This window comes from Pan troglodytes, chromosome 21, assembly GCF_028858775.2.
Source record: "Pan troglodytes isolate AG18354 chromosome 21, NHGRI_mPanTro3-v2.0_pri, whole genome shotgun sequence".
NCBI lineage: Eukaryota > Metazoa > Chordata > Mammalia > Primates > Hominidae > Pan > Pan troglodytes.
This window is the reverse complement of record NC_072419.2, coordinates 22,936,482-22,953,527: the sequence shown is the minus strand read 5'-3', so window position 1 is coordinate 22,953,527 and position 17,046 is coordinate 22,936,482. Positions and strand designations below refer to the sequence as shown.

Sequence of the window (17,046 nt, the reverse complement as noted above, 5' to 3'; positions counted from 1 at the left end):
GAGGTTGGAGAGGTGGGCAGGGGCAAGATTAAGTGAGATATGGTGACCATTTTATTCCAAACGTGTGGGAAACCATTGTAGTGTTTTATGCATGGTCTCTTGATATTTTGAAAAGGTGGCTCTGGCTGCCATATGGAGAGTAGATGGTAGGGTGGCAAGAGAAGCAAAAAGACCAATTGGGGGATATCAGAGATTCAGGCAGGCTGTGGAGGTTACTGGGACCAGGGCAGTAGCAGTGGAGATGGAAAGTTGTGGATGATTCTGACCATATCATGCAGGTAGAGCTCTGTGAAGTCTGAGGCACAGAGAGGATTCAAAGGTGATTTCTAGGCTGACCCACTTGATTCTTTTTCCCAAGCTGTGGATTGTGAACTCTGCCTTCCCACCTGAACCTCCTCCTTCCTGGAGCTTAGTTCTGACAGAGGCTGATCCCCAGTGGATTTCCATTTGTTAACGTTCACAGACCGCTCTTTCCCTTCTCTTTTTTGTTTTTGTTTTGTTTTATTTTTGTTTGTTTTAAAATCTGATTGTGATTCATAGAACATAATTAATAGAGCCCTTACCTGAAGGATTACATATTACTAATCAACTTTGCAGGGATGTAGAACATGTTACTGGCCTACCAGTATTGTTTTTATTCACGTCGTCACTCTCTGGGAACAGAGCAAAAATAAAAAAGTCATTTCCTGGAGGAGAATGAAGGAGATTCTTAACATCTTTTCATCATAGCTTGCTTGGGTTTTATGGACCAAAGGAGGAGAAAGGCAGGATGGTGGTTGAGGCAGTTGACAGAGCTTCACTGACTTCCTAGTAATCTTGGTGACTGTTTCTCCTTTGTTAGATGGACATGATTCTTCCTATGTGGAAAACAGAATACAATAGGCCCCCGCTTGTCTGCAGAGGAGATACTCTAAGCCCTCCAGTGGTTGCCTGAAATTGCAAACAATATGAACCCTATATACACTGTTTTTCCCTATATGTATATACCTATGCTGAATTTTAATTTGTAAATTAGACACAGTAAGAGATGAACAATAACTAATAATAGAGCGATGATAACATTATACTGTGATAAAAGTTGTATTAATAGTCTCTCTCAAAATAGCTTACTGCACTGTACTCACCTATTTTTGGACCACAGTTGACATTGGGTAACTGAAACCGGGGAAAGCAAAACTTCAGATACAGGGGGGCCTACTGTATGAGAAACAGTAGCTTCTGGATGAACGCCAGCTTGTTGCTTACTTTCAGGGTTTCAGAGCTAATTGGTTTTTGTTGATAATGACTTTTTTTTTTTTTGAGACGGAGTCTTGCTTTGTCACCCAGGCTGGAATGCAGTGGCACAATCTTGGCTCACTGCAACGTCCTCCTCCCAGGTTCAAGCGATTCTCCTGCCTCAGCCTCTCAAGTAGCTGGGACTACAGGTGCACACCACCACACCTGTTTTTTTTTTGTTTTTTTTTTGTATTTTTAGTAGAGATGGGGTTTCACCCTGTTTTCCAGGCTAGCCTTGAACTCCTGACCTCAAGTGATCCGCCCATCTCAGCCTCCCAAAGTACTGGGATTACAGGCATGAGCCACCACGCCCAGCTGATAATGACTTTTAGCATTTGTACATTATTAAAAACATGTAAGTTACCAGACACCACTTGCTCGTCAAATTCATGAGTGATCTTAACACATGAATAATACCTCCTTACTGAGTTCCCTGGAAAATATTACAAGGAAACATAAGTATATTTTTTGCCTAGCAATAAAAATCTTTTGGCATCTATCAGATTTTCTTGCAGTTCTCCAATTTCCGTATTTCTCATTAAGAGGAGTAAAACATTTGAGGAGAATGTCTTTACTTAATGTCCATCAACTGAAACTGTTAGTCACATAGAATCCACATATCTGTCCAGTGACTCTCAAGGGGTGTCACTTCCATTCTAATCCCATCCCCCTTTTTACTCTGTTCTTATTCACCCTATACATCCTGCCAGATTCATCTGATGAAGTAGCAACCAATTTCTGTTTTCAAAATTGTCAATGCCTTCCCAGTCTCTGAATCGAATAGTGACCCATCTGCTTCACTTTCCAGACCATTTTTCCAGGTTTACCAGCTAAACTGGATGTCCAGTGGTTCCTTGTGTATGCAGTTGGTCCTCCATATGTGCAGGTTCTGCATCCATGGATTTTACCAACCATAGATTGAAAATATTAGAAAAAAAATTGAGAAAATGCTGTACTATTGCTGATATGTATGATATGTTAGACCTATGATGGTTCTGCCTGTACTGAACATGTGCAGACTTTTTTCGTGTCATTATTCCCTAAACAATACAGTATAATAACTATTTACATCACACTTACATTGTATTTGGTATGATAAGTAATCTAGAGATGATTTAAAGTATACAGAAGCATATGCATAGGTTATATGCAAGTACTACGCCATTTTATGTGAGAGACTTGAGCATTCTTGGATTTGGTATCCTCAGGAGTCCAGGAACCAGTCCTCCATGGATATCAAGGGATGACTGTTTGCCCATGTTTTTAGCCTTTGTATCTTTGCTCAAGAAATCCCCTAAAACCTGGAGTACCACTGTTTTCATCCTTCCTTTTTGTAGCCTTTTAATGCTATTCTTGTCTTCAATGTTAAAAAACCAGTTGGTAATTCCATCACAGATTTCAAATAAATGAAGAAATAATAGAAACTATAGCAAACATACAAGCCTGCAGCAGCAATACTGCTGTAAGTCACTAAGAGAAGCATGTGAGAAAAGATCATGAGTGGCTGCTGGGGAAAAGGAAAGATTGGGAAGGGGATATTCCTAAACCTGCACCTGAGAAGCTGAATCAGTGATGATTCCAAAATACCCCCTGCTGTACCTTCAAATTGGAGGAACAGAATTGATTTTCCTATTGTTACTGAAGAGTAGTAGTGATGGCCAGTGGTGGTAACTGGAATGAAGTGAGAGCTGAGCTGACTTTCTCTTGTAAGTGAAGGCCTGGGGAAACATTAAGAAGCTTGAGGGCATCCTGCCCCTTCCCTTCCCCTGGGAAGAGGACCCCTTCCCAATCATTAGGGAGCCCAGGAAGAGAGGGCTGGGACTCAAACAAAGCCTGTGGTGCCTCAGGTGAGATCTCCTAGCCCTCTGTCATTCCATCTGGCTAGAGAAAAGTGGGTGGACTGCAGACTACTCAGTCAACTAGAAACGTCACAGATGTGGCCAGGCAAGCATCAAGGAGTTTCCCATCCTATGTTAGGGCACACGGAATATTTGCACAGATACACCTAAGCATATACGAGATGAAAAAAATGTAGAACAATTATATAAACATAACTATAGCTATGGGTGGATGGATAGATGGGCAGATGGGCTGGTAGAGAACAAGAAAGAAGAGGAATATAGCACGCAAAAGATAAAAGATCCCAATATAGATGAAATCACACTTCATGGGAGAGAAGGGAATTCCTTACAATTGTTTCATTCTGTAGAAAAAATGAATGAGAAACTCGAATTCAATAAACAAAGCAAGATGGTAATAAAAAGCAAAGTGAGATGAAAAAAGAAAGATTGTAGAATAAAGAAAGCCTTTGAGGCCCAAAACAACATCATTGCAGGACTAATACATAATTTTAGAAAATATCAAGGAAAAGAATAGACCCCACTGAAAATCAAATTACTAAGAGAATAAAGGCTTGTTAGGCCCATTGAACACAAGTAGAATGATCAAGATAGTAAAGCAATCAGAAACTGAAAGAAATAGAAGACAAAGACCAGTGTAATATAAGGACAATTGGTGTTCTTGAAGTAGACTGTCAACGAATGAAATAGAAAATGGAAAATAAAACAAGACAAGCTTTGTGAAATGAAAAATAAGTAGGTGAAAGAACTGAGTCTGCAGATCAGAAGAATGTATTGTGTTCCAGGAAAATATAGAGTAGAGGATGTTCAACACTGAGATCTATCCTAATTAAGCCATTGAATTTCAAGATAAAGAGGAAACTCTTTAAACATCCAGACATAAAACCAAATTATCTGCTGTGGACTAAAAGTCAGACTAGCTTAATTTTCTTAGAGTAGCATTCAGTTTTGAAAAGAGTGGAGCCATGTCTTTAACCTTCTGAGGAAAGTAAGTACCATACTGCCCAACATGCACCATGTGGCCCAAAGTCGACACAGCTACGATGTCATTCAGATGCCAAGGCAAGAAGCAACGTTCTCAAACTGGTACAGATTCAGGTAATGGTGCTTAAAACTGAAACACTTATGGAAAATGTATATGCACTGTGATTATGTTTCATAACCTCTTGACTTACAAGGATATTTTAGGAAATACCTCTTATATTAATAATAAAGAAACATGGTTGAAATAGTTTCATTCTGTTAAATTTAAATAAAATCACATACAACTTTTTTAAGTTAAAAAGTAGTTTTACTAGAGGATAATTTTATTTTTTTTTTCAACGTCTTTCTGGCTATGTGACTTCCTCCCCCATCCTCACAGCCACACTGGGCATGTGCTCTAAGCCCTGATTGTCCCCAAACCCCAGCCCCCAGACATCTGCTGTGTTTGTAGTCGGGGTTGCAGAAATTATGTGCACTTTATGATGTGAGTCAACTCTACAAAATTCTACTCGCTAGTGAAATATATAATTCTCTGTAACATAAATTTTCACAAAAAGATTCTGACATTTCATTCTTGTCTGTTCAGGAAAAAAAAGTGCCACTTAGAAATCACTCCCTATAGAACCAAATAATCAGCACTTAGTGAGTGACTACTGTGTGCCTGGTGCAGCTATATTCACCTAACATACTCTGTGAAGACACGCAATTCTTATTCCTAAAGAGATCTTAATTTACGTGGGGCAGACACACTGTCAAACTTTTCCCAGTTTTTTCCAAGTACGATCTAGATCCCAGGTAGACTTTCTAAGAGGGAGAAAAAATAGATTTTTGTTGTTGGTAAGTTTTTGTATCATTTTTGGTTATCTATTCAAGAAAGTTGTTGACTTTTGTAAGGCAGAGTGCTGGGCACTAAGGATGTGGTTGTGATTAAAAGAGCTAGACTCCCTGCTTACTCTCATAAACCATTACGGTGGTTACACGGGCCTTGCGCATTGAGCCGAGTCCTCCTGTGGTCTTCTTCCCACGAGATCTGGGCAGCCCTGCCTGCAATCACCAGAGCCACCGGAAGGGGCAGAAGTGAATCTGTGACAGTCCCAGCAAAGGGCATGTGTTTTAAATTCAGATGGATTTCACCTGAATAGATGCCTGGAGGTTGAAGAAAAACATATGGAGCATAGCATTTGTAAATGTTGTGAACAGGATGCTTAAAATAAACTGATGCTACGTTTTGACAATTTTAGTCAGTTTATGGGTTTTTTTTTTTTTAATCCAAATAAGCATGGTTGCCGAAATCTTTGTTTCAATGTAAAATATATGCAAGTATACATATTTTACATTGATTTCTTTGGGACCCTGTGTCTGGAGTTGGGGAGGGTGGCCCACTCTACTATGTTAAGTATTCCATCTTATCCAAGAGGTGTTTCATAAATTATGTATAACAGTAGATGCCACTCAATAAATATTTTATACGTGATAGATATTTTTGTCTGAAATTACTTTTTCACTTGAGCAATGATTTAAACCCTCGTTTCCAGTTTTATGAGGTGACACTTTTATAATATCATGTAGTTGAATGCAGCTTGAATGTCATAGAGCTTTAGGGCAGTATTAATCATAAATTCATCCTTCCCCACTTGCAATCCTGGAAAACTTTCTCTTAATTCAGATTTTACCCATTATATATATGGAAGTGTATGTGAGTCTGTGTGTGTGTGAGTGTGTGTGTCTCTGTGTGTGTGTGTGTGTGTGTGTGTGTGTGTCTACATGCTGGGGATGGGTGGGAACAAGTAAGACTTTTGACCTAATGGCTTTGAAACTATGAATTTCCAATGCCTTTCAAAATCTTATTTCAAGGAAAAACAAAAGTGTTTCTCAATGGTTAAAAAAAGAAAGAATAGTAAACGAAACTGGGATGTAGTCCAAAGCACTTTCTCTAGTTTGAGTGGGAGCTATTAAAGTTTAAAATATTGCATTTTTGGGGGTGGGGGGTTATTGTCTACTTCTGTACAGAAAGAAAATACACATGCCTGTGGACTTAGGAGAATGGTCACTTTCCTTTTCATGTGGACCTAGATGCCTGTAATAATTCATTGCCATGGGGCTACTGACTGTGTGTGCAGTTTGGTCACAGTTCAGAGCTACCAAACCTTCCCATGAGGACATCATTTTATGAAATAGAGCTGTGTGATTAAATTCTCCCCTGTAATATATGTCTTTAAAAAATCACATCCCATTTCTGCTTGAATTTCATGGTCAGGAGGAAAAAGCATGAATTCTGCTAATATCCGAGAGGTAGGAGTAGGGGTTAGCTTATGGAGAGTGCTCAGTTTAGCTGAGATTTGCATGTTCCTTGCTATAGTAAATCAATGTTACTGAAGTCTCCGACCTCAAAGCCTGAAGTTCTGAGCCATGGAATGGGAGGTTGGCTGATAAGAGTGGTAATTGAAGAACAATGACACGCTTCATTTCCTTTTCTTGAAACTAAGTTATGCATTGGTCATTTTCTCTGCGTATCTATTTAATGGTTGTTAAATTAAATTGCTTTCTTTCACATTGTGATTTTTATTTTTATTTTTTTAAGCCATCCCTTTTTTTTTTTTTTTTTGTTACTTCATTTCACTGCCCTCTCGCATGACTTCAGGTCTTCAGTGTGCATTTGAAACTTAAATATCTGCAGAGGCCTGAGGGACTTCTCTCTCTCCACTTCCCTGCCCCAGAAACCTCCCAGGAGTTCCCTTGTCTACAGGGTTTGAGTTTTGCTTTAATGGTCTTACACTAGCTTGAGAAGTTCTGAATCCATCACCTAGTGAATGGTAGACTTCGTAGGTTGTTTTAATACTTAAATGACACAGAGTACATTTATTGGTTCCAGGATTGTAAGGAATCGTATTTATGTTTAGGGCTGTGTTGGGTGTTGGAGTTACAGAGATATGTCTTGGTCACTGCGTCTGACTATAAGAGTCAGGGAAGGAAGGAGATTCTCCAGGAGCATCTCTGACCAGGATCCCCAGTTAGTGGTTGGAACTGGGTTTTCTGTTGCTCGTACAGTCATGGAGCACAATGTCATGCTCTTGTACATGATTTAGTCTGAACCTGGTTCAGCCCAACCTCAAGACTGCAATTTTTACCTTCAACCTTCTGGAATTTGTCTGCTTTCTACTTCAGACTTCCCCAGAAGCTTGACTTTAGAGGTCTTTTGTCTGAGGTCAGATGGGCCTGATGTTAAGATAAGGCCTACCATTCTCTTCCGGAGGGTTGCCTCTGACCTTCCCTCTGCATTCCATTGAACTCTGTGCGTCTACTCACTCATTCATTCCTCTGGCAAATATTAATTGATAAGTGGGACATGAAATTAGGTGCTGGGTTACATTCTAGCCAGAGGACAGGTAATAAACTTGTGCGTGTGTGTGTGTGTGTGTGTGTGTCTATATCTACTAGTGTATATATACGTATACATATAAATGGCTAGTGTATATATATACACACTAATAGCCATTCCCAAGGAGAGAAATCACCATGAGGAACATTGGTGGTTGCTATTTTGTATGGGGTGATGGGGAGGGTGGCTTTTGAGCAGAGACCTGAAGGAAGGAAGGGGCCATGTTATATATGTATCTAGGGCAATGTTTCTCAAATGTCTGGGACATTTTTGGTTGTCAGAAACTTGGATGTGTTGCTAGCATCTATTGGGTAGAGGCAAGGGGTGCTACAAAATATCCTACTGTGCGTAAGAATAAAGAATTACCTGGTCTGAAGTGACAACTGTGACGCAGTCCAGAAACCCTACTGTAGGGGAAGAGAAGGATAGCAGCGACAGAGGAAACAGCAACCACAAAAGCAGAAGGAACTGCAGTGAGTGCATCCCTGAGATGGGGCAGGCTGGCAAGTTTGAAGAGCAGCAAGTTGCCTGTATCCCTGGAGAGGAGTGAGCAAAGGGGAGAGCGGCAGAAGATGAGAGCGAGTGAGCATGGGATGAGATCAGGTAGAATTTGGTAGGACATCACAAAGACTTTGGCTTTTGTCTCACTGAAATGGGAGGCTATTTAAAGGACCTGAGCAGAAGAGTGACCTGCCCTGATGGCCTTCTGGCTGCTGAATTGAGTGTATATCACGGGAGACATGAGTGGTGGCCCAGATTATCACAGTAACCCAGGTGAAAGACAATGATGGTTTGGGCCAGAGGCACGTGCTGCAGGTGGCTTGATGTTGCCAGATTCTGGGCATATTTTGAAGGTAGAGTTAATACTACATATGTAGAGTTTAGAGAAAGAAAGGGGCAAAGTGTAAGCATGGTATTTAGACCAAACAGGAAAGGTTGGTATTTACTGAGATAGGGTAGTCTGCAGGTTTGGGAGGCAGAGAGAATCAAGGTTTTTTTGTTTTGTTTTGTTTATTGTTTTTTGTTTTTTTTAATGTGTTAAATTTGTGCTGCCTGTTTGACATCTCCATAGCTAAACTGAGTTGGGTTGGTGTACATATATATATATACACACACACACACACACACAGTATACTCATATATACGGTATACATTTGAGTATGGGACTTAAGGGAGACATCTGCCCTGGAGATGCAATTTGAGAGTCATCAGCATCTAGATGGCAGGTCAAGTCAAGAGACAGAAGGAGACCATCAGGAGAGTCAGTGTCGGTAAAGAAGAGTCCCAAAGACAGTAACCTTCATAGAACGAGTTCAAGAGAGAGTGAGAGGGAAGGAATTGAAGAACTGAAAGTATAGGGAACTTTTTGGAGGTAGTTTTCTCTAAAAGGCACAGAGAAATTGGTGGTAGCTAGAAGGAGAGGCAAGGCCAAAAGACGTGGTGGGGTTTGGGGATGGGAGGTGAATAGCAGATCCATATTCAGATGGGAGGGAATGATCCAGTGGATAGGAGAGGTTGATGGCACAGGAGGCAGAGGGCCAGGTTCCTCTGGTGCAAGGTAAGTAATGCACAGGAAGGCTTCTTCTCAGGACTATGCACAGTTCAACCATGGTAAGTAGAGAGAAAAGCCATCAACTAAGGCAACATCTTGATATTAAATGGCATAAAGGCTCTGAAGAGTGAGAAAGTTTACTTTGTAGTTTGGATGTTCCTAGAACCTTTCTGAAGGAAGATTTGCTTTGAAGAGGTTATATATCAGGCAATGAGTTTAATTCGTTTTGTATTTCGCTTTTTGTGTGTTCCAAGTTCACTTTGCTTATTACCTGCCAGGATTTCAACACAAAGTTTAAGCTCCATTTTTCTTGCAGTTTTTTAGATGATAAATAAAATATTGCCCATTCTGACAATCTGAAGAACACCTAATTTGAAGTTCTCTTCTCCCAAAGTAACCTTTTCTTTTTCTTTTCCTCTTAATTTCAGGAACAAACTCTAGCCCTCAGGAAAGAAGGGATTGGAGTTGTTTTGGATTCTGAACTGCCTCATTTGATTGGCATCGATGATGACCTTTTGAGTACTGGAATCATCTTATATCATTTAAAGGTAGAAACTGATTAAGTGGAACATTCTAATTTTGTTTCCAGTTTCTCCATTAGACACTAACTAGGTTTATTATAATATTCTATGGTCATGAACACAACTAAATTAAATTAAAGAATATACAACAAATCCTTGAGCCCTTTGGGAATTTTCAGCAGCTCATTGGGATTCTTTGGTATTTAAAGTTCCCTTGTTATCTAAAGTTAAATGATGAGCCATTGATTTGCCCTCTATTCTGTAGGATTAGTAGTAGGGAGGTAAGGAACAAAAAGGCACACAGACTGAAGGAGAAAAGTTGTAAACAACTGGGGGGATTTTGTTGTATGTACAGTTTCCTGGTCCCTGGTGTTAATTATAAAATTGTGCTTCTCACCTGCATTATTGGGCTTGGTTCCAAGCAGGCAGTTCATCTTGGGAGTACAGAATTCCACATCAGTATTATTGGATGCCTCTGTAACCTTGACTTTAGTGCCCTCTCTCTGACCCATAACTTAACAATGAGAATGCTACTGCATTTGTGTTTTGCAGACTTACATAAACTATATCTTTAGACACAAAGAATCTCTTGGCCCCTGGAGAACCTCCCCAGAAAGGATCAGGAACATCAGTGATATTCCTATCATGAGCAAAGTATTTAACACTGTCAAAGCAGGGCCTCACCATTGCTGTACATTAAACCTTTCCAAACAACTGGGGCTTTTTTACAGAGCCTTGGGGAGCTCTCGATGCATTGAAGCTGTGGCCTGCCAGGATGTTGTTCATCCCGTTGGCCACTGTGTTGTTTGGGCTTCAATGAAAAATGAAGAAACGAGCTATTCCTTCTCTTCTTACTAATACATTTTGCTTGGGTTTTCTTCCCAGGAAGGTCAGACATATGTTGGTAGAGACGATGCTTCCACGGAGCAAGATATTGGTGAGCATATTTATCAGTGATCTGTTCCCAGTGATTTTTTAGGGTTGTATTCAAGGAAGAACTTTTTCGAATGACTGACATTGAAGTAATTATAGAAAATTAAATTATTTTTCAAGTACAGTGTTGGTCAGTATGTACGTATATATATGTGTGTATGTATATTTTTGTAATTTAGAATACAACTCAAATGAATAATGCAGAACAACTAATTTGGTGAATAAAGTGGGCCAATAAACCCTTTCCCCCACCCTACATTCCATTCCTTGTCAGGTCTTTGAGGAGCACAATTATTTAAATTACTCTACATTGTCTCACAATGGAACGATGATTGATGGAAATATACCAACAGACACAGATAAAAGATATAGGTCTTTTGAAGGGGAGGGTTATAGGCACTTGTCTTCACAAAGATGACAACAGAAAATAGGAGAAAACGCAGCATACACACATGTGGAAGCATGGCTTTTTGGGTTTCCTGAAAGTCTTCTCAAGACACGCAAATAATCAGTGATTTAGCCTACACAGATGAGGTCCTTACAGGCTTTAAGAGCATAACTTAGGCAACTGGTGGTGGTGGTGGTGGGTGTGTATATGTGTGTGGCAAGATAGGGATTGGCAGGGGAAGAATTATATTGTCTCAGCTGCTTTTAGAATTGCTGGCAATGAACCTGCTTGCCAAGTGTAAGCTATTAATGGAGCCAATCCTAGTATGTTCCTACATGTATTAGGTTGGTGCAACAGTAATGGCAAAAACCACAGTTACTTTTGCACCAACCTAATATTTACTATTTATTGTGAGACTGAGAGAGATAAAAACCATTTTCTAGAAGTCCCCAGATTCACCTATTTTTGAGTAGAATTAGGCATCAGGCCTCTTCTAATTGTTAAATTATGTGTTTGATCTTTGGGGTAGCTATAAATGATGGTAAGAACACACGTTTTCTGTGATCAGAGATCAGTAGTGCAATTTTGTAGAGACAGGGGAAACTAGTTGGCTTGTACTCCCAAGACGCTAGCCAAGAACTGTGCCTAAAATCATGTAGGCTTATTTGACAGGTGTTCATATCTGTGTTTGACCATTCTTCAAACAAGAATCTAGGAGAGTTATACATGAATAGATAAACTTTAGCAGCTGCATGCCCTGAGAGGTCTCAGAATTGACACAGGCTCAGGTAACAGGCATCTCAGTATGGCTTCTGAAGGCCTCTTGGGCTTTTCAAGATTCGTGTCATGCCAAGTTCACCTTGGGTTTCTGCTCCTGGAGTGCAGTGTCCGTCAGTGCAGAGGTCTCAGTAAGTCCTCGACCCATGGAGCACTTTTGCTTTTATTCTCTGTGGCCTCTGGGTGGCTGATGGAGGAAATTTATTCAGTATCAAACAGGGCAACTCCATGGTATTCAGTTAAAACAAGTTACTCGACTGTTTTCTCCCCAAAGATGAAATGAGTTAACATCCCAGAACTGATTTTCTTACACAGGTAATGTCCAGACCCCTTGAAGAACATTCTAAGGATCTTCCAGTCCTATCAGTGAACGTCATGAGCTCCTGAAGTTCGGTTTTCTCACTAAATATAAATGTTCACTTCATGATACTTATGTGGAAAAGGAAGAGTATTCAAAAGGAAAATAAATAAATTGATAGATAAATAGCTGGGAATCATTGCAGTAGAAAAGGGGGAAAAATTCTTTCTACTTTGTTTTTCCACTTTAGTTCTTCATGGCCTTGACTTGGAGAGTGAGCATTGCATCTTTGAAAATATCGGGGGGACAGTGACTCTGATACCCCTGAGTGGGTCCCAGTGCTCTGTGAATGGTGTTCAGATCGTGGAGGCCACACATCTAAATCAAGGTATCTGGTTTTAATTTTCACAGGTCTTTGTATATATTGTTTGAGAAAACAAGTTGGCTAGGCAATGGGGGAACATGTGCATCTTAGAATTAATTATTGATTAGGTATAAAAAGAGTGAGACTGTTTGCTTCAATAGGCTGTTTCTCTTCTGTTTGGCTGGAGGGCTTATTTTATAATACCCATTGTCTTGTTTAATTAAATATGAACATATATAGAATTATCTTAAAAGTTGTTGTTATGGAGATGAGATGTTAAAGGAATTTTTTAAGTTAAAAAGTACCCCTCAAATGCAAAACCTTAACACAATGGTTTCTTTTAATAATTTTATTTCTATTATTTATATTCATCTTAATAGATATAATTGTAACATACATAGAGGATTTGGTATCATGTCTATTTTTTGTTTTGAAATAACTTCAATATCATAGACAAGTTGCAAGAATAGTACCAAGAACTTTTAAATTTCAAAATTATTGGAAAGTAAATAGTGCCCTGCCGTCCTTGAATACTTCATTGTGTATTTCCTTTAAACACTGACATCTACATTAGGACACTAACACTGATACATTTCTACCATCGGATCCTCAGACCTCATTCAAGTCTTGCCATTTGTCCCAGCAGTGTTCTTTGTGGGTCCCATATTTAGTCCTATTTCCTGTATGGCATTTGGTTGTTACCTCTCTCTCTTCTTTTTCAGACTGGAACTTTTCCTTGGCCTTTCCTAGACTTTTATGACTTTGGCAGTTTTGAAAACAGTAGGTCAGATATGTTGTAGAATGTCCCTCTACATAAGTGTAGGATTCACCTGTTGATATGGTTTGGCTCTGTGTCCCCACCCAAAGAGAGACTTTTCTGACTTTGGCAGTTTTGAAAATAGTAGGTCAGATATGTTGTAGAATGTCCCTCTACATAAATGTAGGATTCATCTGTTGATATGTTTTGGCTCTGTGTCCCCACCCAAATCTCATGTTGAATTGTAATTCCCAATATTGGAGGAGGGACCTGGTGGGAGGTGATTGGATCATGTGGGTGGATTTCCCCCTTGCTGTTCTCGTGATAGTGAGTGAGTTCTTGTGAGATCTGATGATTTAAAAGTGTGTGGCATTTCCCTCCTGCCCCCTCTCCTGTCTCCATGAGAAGACATGCCTTGCTTCCCCTTTGCCTTCTGCCGTGACTGTAAGTTTCCTGAGGCCTCCCAGTCATGCTGCCTGGTAAGCCTGTGGAAGTGGGAGTCAATTAAACCTCTTTTCTCCATAAATTACATAGTCTCAGGTATTCTTTATAGAAGTGTGAGAGTTGACTATGTTCCCTTATGATTAGACTAATATGCATTTTTGGCAAGAATATCAGAGAAATGATGCTGTTTTTCTCATATCTCATTACACGATTTCCATTTGTCCCATGACTGATGATGTTCACTTTGATCATCCAACTAAGGTGCAGCTGCCAGGCCTCCCCACTGGGGAGTTACTCTTTTCTTCTTTGTTATTAGTAAGTATGTGGGAAAGTACTATGAGATTGAAGGTACTTTGATATTGTAAATTTTCCATTCCATTATGGAATATTACCACTTTCACCCACTGGTTTTAGGAATCCATTCTTTTTTCTTTTTGGCTGAATTAATTATTATTATGATGGTTGCCAAATGGTGATTAAAAAAGAATGCATCATTCTTTCTACACTTATTAATTGGATTTTCATTGTAAGAACTTTCTCTTCTTGTCATTTATCTATTTAAAGGGTCACACAGCTTGCGATTTTATTTACTAGGTTTTGGTCTGTTTTTTATCATTATTTATTTCAATATCAAATTGTCCTATATTTTGGCCACTGTGAGTTTCTTCAAGCTGGCTTTCGTGTCCTGTCCTCACTGTTCTGTAAACACTTCGTTACTTTCTGACACAAGATATTCCAGACTCATCTTGTACTTTCCTCAAACTAACCAATTCTCCAAGGAGCCATGGTTCCTTTTAGTACAGAATGGTATTTAGCAACCAGGTGTGTTCATTGCTACTGGAGTGTCACTGCTTCCATATGCTTTCTGTGAACAGAGCTAGGAAAACGTGTGTGTGTTTGTGTACAACCTTTACAACTGTACTTCTATATCTGTTTATATTGGTATTGTGAAATATCTGTATTTCAGTACCTATATTGCTAACAAGGAGTTTATACCAATACACTAATACTTCTAATCCCAACCCAATACCGTAGGGTTAATTGTAGTTTTCTCACTTATTCCTAGCTCCTTTTTCTGACAGTGATGAACCTGGCTTCCATTATGTAACCCATATACTGTTATTCCTGCCCCCTCCTCACACTGGGACCCTCCTCTTCTTGCTCAGACCACAAGCATGGCTATGCTTGGCTGTCACGGCCCTCACCCTTCCACAGTGCAGAAACTTTTCTCAGCCCATGCCATTTGCCTCCACTCTCATGCTGATGCCTACTTTGCTTTTACGTGCCTAATAGTTTTTGGGCTGAACTATGTAAGAATGAGGGAAAGAAAGACATTGGCATGTTTAAGCCCCTTTTTGTATGTTATACGTAGTCTTTATAATTACAGTTTTTAATGGTTGCACACTGTATAATTGAGTCTGTTGTGACATAGGAATTGGAGAGATGGGGGCTGGAAAGCATGTAGTTTATTCAGGGTTAGCCAAGTTTGTAAGCAGAAGTCAGTTGCAGGAAGGTACCTCAGAAATGAAGGAAACATAGCATGGACCAGGGACATTATGCTTTTGGAGGAGGTGCATAATGTCCGTCAAAGACGCTCTAACATCAGCTGCGATGGAGCGCCAACCTGGGTACCCATCCACATCCATCCACCCACCCATTCATCTCTCCATCTGTTTTTTCAATTTTATAAAGGTAAGTTGAGCAGGGGAAATATCTGAGTACCCTGGAGCTGGCCAGGAAGATCAAAGGTCAGCAATTGTAGATGACCAACCCAAAGCAGTGAGCACTCAGTGATCCCTCAGTGATTATTACAAATGCAGCATTTCCTGCTTTTTTGCAGTGGGACAAGGGCTCTAGCAATGTAGAATGGAGGGGCAGGTTATTTCCAGGCAGCAGTATTAGTCATGGTGGGAGGCTGTCTCTGCCTTTAGCCCAGGAAGTGACCATAATTGGTTGGCAGACGAGAGGTCACCATGTAGGGCTCTTCAGTGGCAGTCCCTGCTTGGGAACTCACAGGCTCTAGTGCTGACAGCAGGAGTAATGGGAAGATACACAGTTAAAACACGATTCACTGACAACCCCTTCAGTGAATCCTGTATGTGGAGTCTAGACTGTAGTCACATCACCTGTCTGTTCTCTGTGGGAACCTCAGATAGAGGTCCTGCTGCTATTCCTCCAGGCAGCAGAGGCTGGTACAGGCTGGTACAGAGTTATGATGACAGACTGTCTCTTTTTCCCAGGGAGAGAGGAACATACACAGTAGAGATCCATGTACTGGCTGCATCTCCTTCAGTTAGGTCAGAAGGAAGTAACCTTGTTATAATCACTTTGTTTATTGTTACAGGATTTTTACAAGAGGCTTGTACTGGTTTTCAAAATCATTATTAATACATGAGTAGAACAAGGTCACTATTGCCTCCCAGAATCGTGGGAAGTAAAACATGTGTTTTCCCCTGATTGAGTGTACACACCATATAACATAACTCCTTGTAACTGCTTTCTCATATTTGATTTAGTTATTGTGTCACTCTTGTAGTATTTTCTATTTAAATGTAATTTTGTTACTTTTAAAATGAACTTTTCATGTGCTTTAATCTGTTGTTCTTTGTGTTTTCTTTGGTAATTTTAAACTCTGCCACAGAACTAGTCATCATTTGTTTTTATTTTCCTTGTGATTAATTATTTTATTTTTCAGGATTTTTTTGAAATATTTGTTTAATACACCTGGGTTCATTGGTTTATAAAGTGTAGCTCCAACTTTTTTCTTCCTCATATTGGTATGCCATTTATTATAACCTTTCCCTGCTTATACCCACCTCCCTTTTGAAGAAACTTGCTTTACCTAAAATGAAAACACATACAGCATTATATCTATTTCTTGGCCCTCCTGTTGTTCCAGTACTCCATGTTTTCACTTTTGAAGCAGTATCACACAGTTTTGATGTTTATTATTTTATAATATGTTTTAATCTCTATTTTCATTGGAGTGTCTTTTTACTATGTGTGCTTATTAACTTTTTAAAGAAATTTTTTCTTTAAATATTAGGATAGTTTTGTTGTGCTAAAATATAATTTGAGGAGTTAGTTTCTAATTTTGTTTGATTTGTTTGCATTTGGAAAAATATGTTTCCATCTTGGAACTTCTTATGCAATATCCCTCTTGTGTTTGAATTATCATCTATTTCTTTCAGTAAAACTTTGAAAGTTTTTAATGTATACATTTGTTGAACTGTGTTCATTTATGTATACAAATTCCAAACACATTATAGTTGTATAGAACTGAGATTACTTTGGGGGAATTATTTAGTATAAGTAGTTCTTAAATCACAAATAGCCCCCAAACATCCATACTGGCTGCTGGATCCACCTGGCTTTGTTGCCCCCCACCTTTGAACTATTTTGGAATAGTTCTCTGCCACAGTCACTCTTCTCTGGAGCTCCTGGAGCTCCCACCACCCACAGCCCTGCCCACTTGATGCTGAGTAGATTACGTTGACCAGCAATGTTCCTGCCGT

At 39.6% G+C, this 17,046-nt stretch overlaps 1 protein-coding gene across 15 annotated transcripts in view; it reads left to right on the top strand.

Annotated features, from left to right (window-relative positions):
* KIF16B (kinesin family member 16B) overlaps window positions 1-17,046 on the top strand; it is a 302,464-nt gene that overhangs the window by 132,916 nt on the left and 152,502 nt on the right. For all 15 annotated transcript variants that reach the window (XM_009436832.5, XM_063803041.1, XM_009436829.5 and 12 more), the window contains 3 exons: window positions 9,478-9,597; window positions 10,456-10,507; window positions 12,217-12,354. In XM_009436832.5, the coding sequence (XP_009435107.2) occupies window positions 9,478-9,597; window positions 10,456-10,507; window positions 12,217-12,354 (310 nt within the window). The remainder of the gene's footprint in view (window positions 1-9,477; window positions 9,598-10,455; window positions 10,508-12,216; window positions 12,355-17,046) is intronic.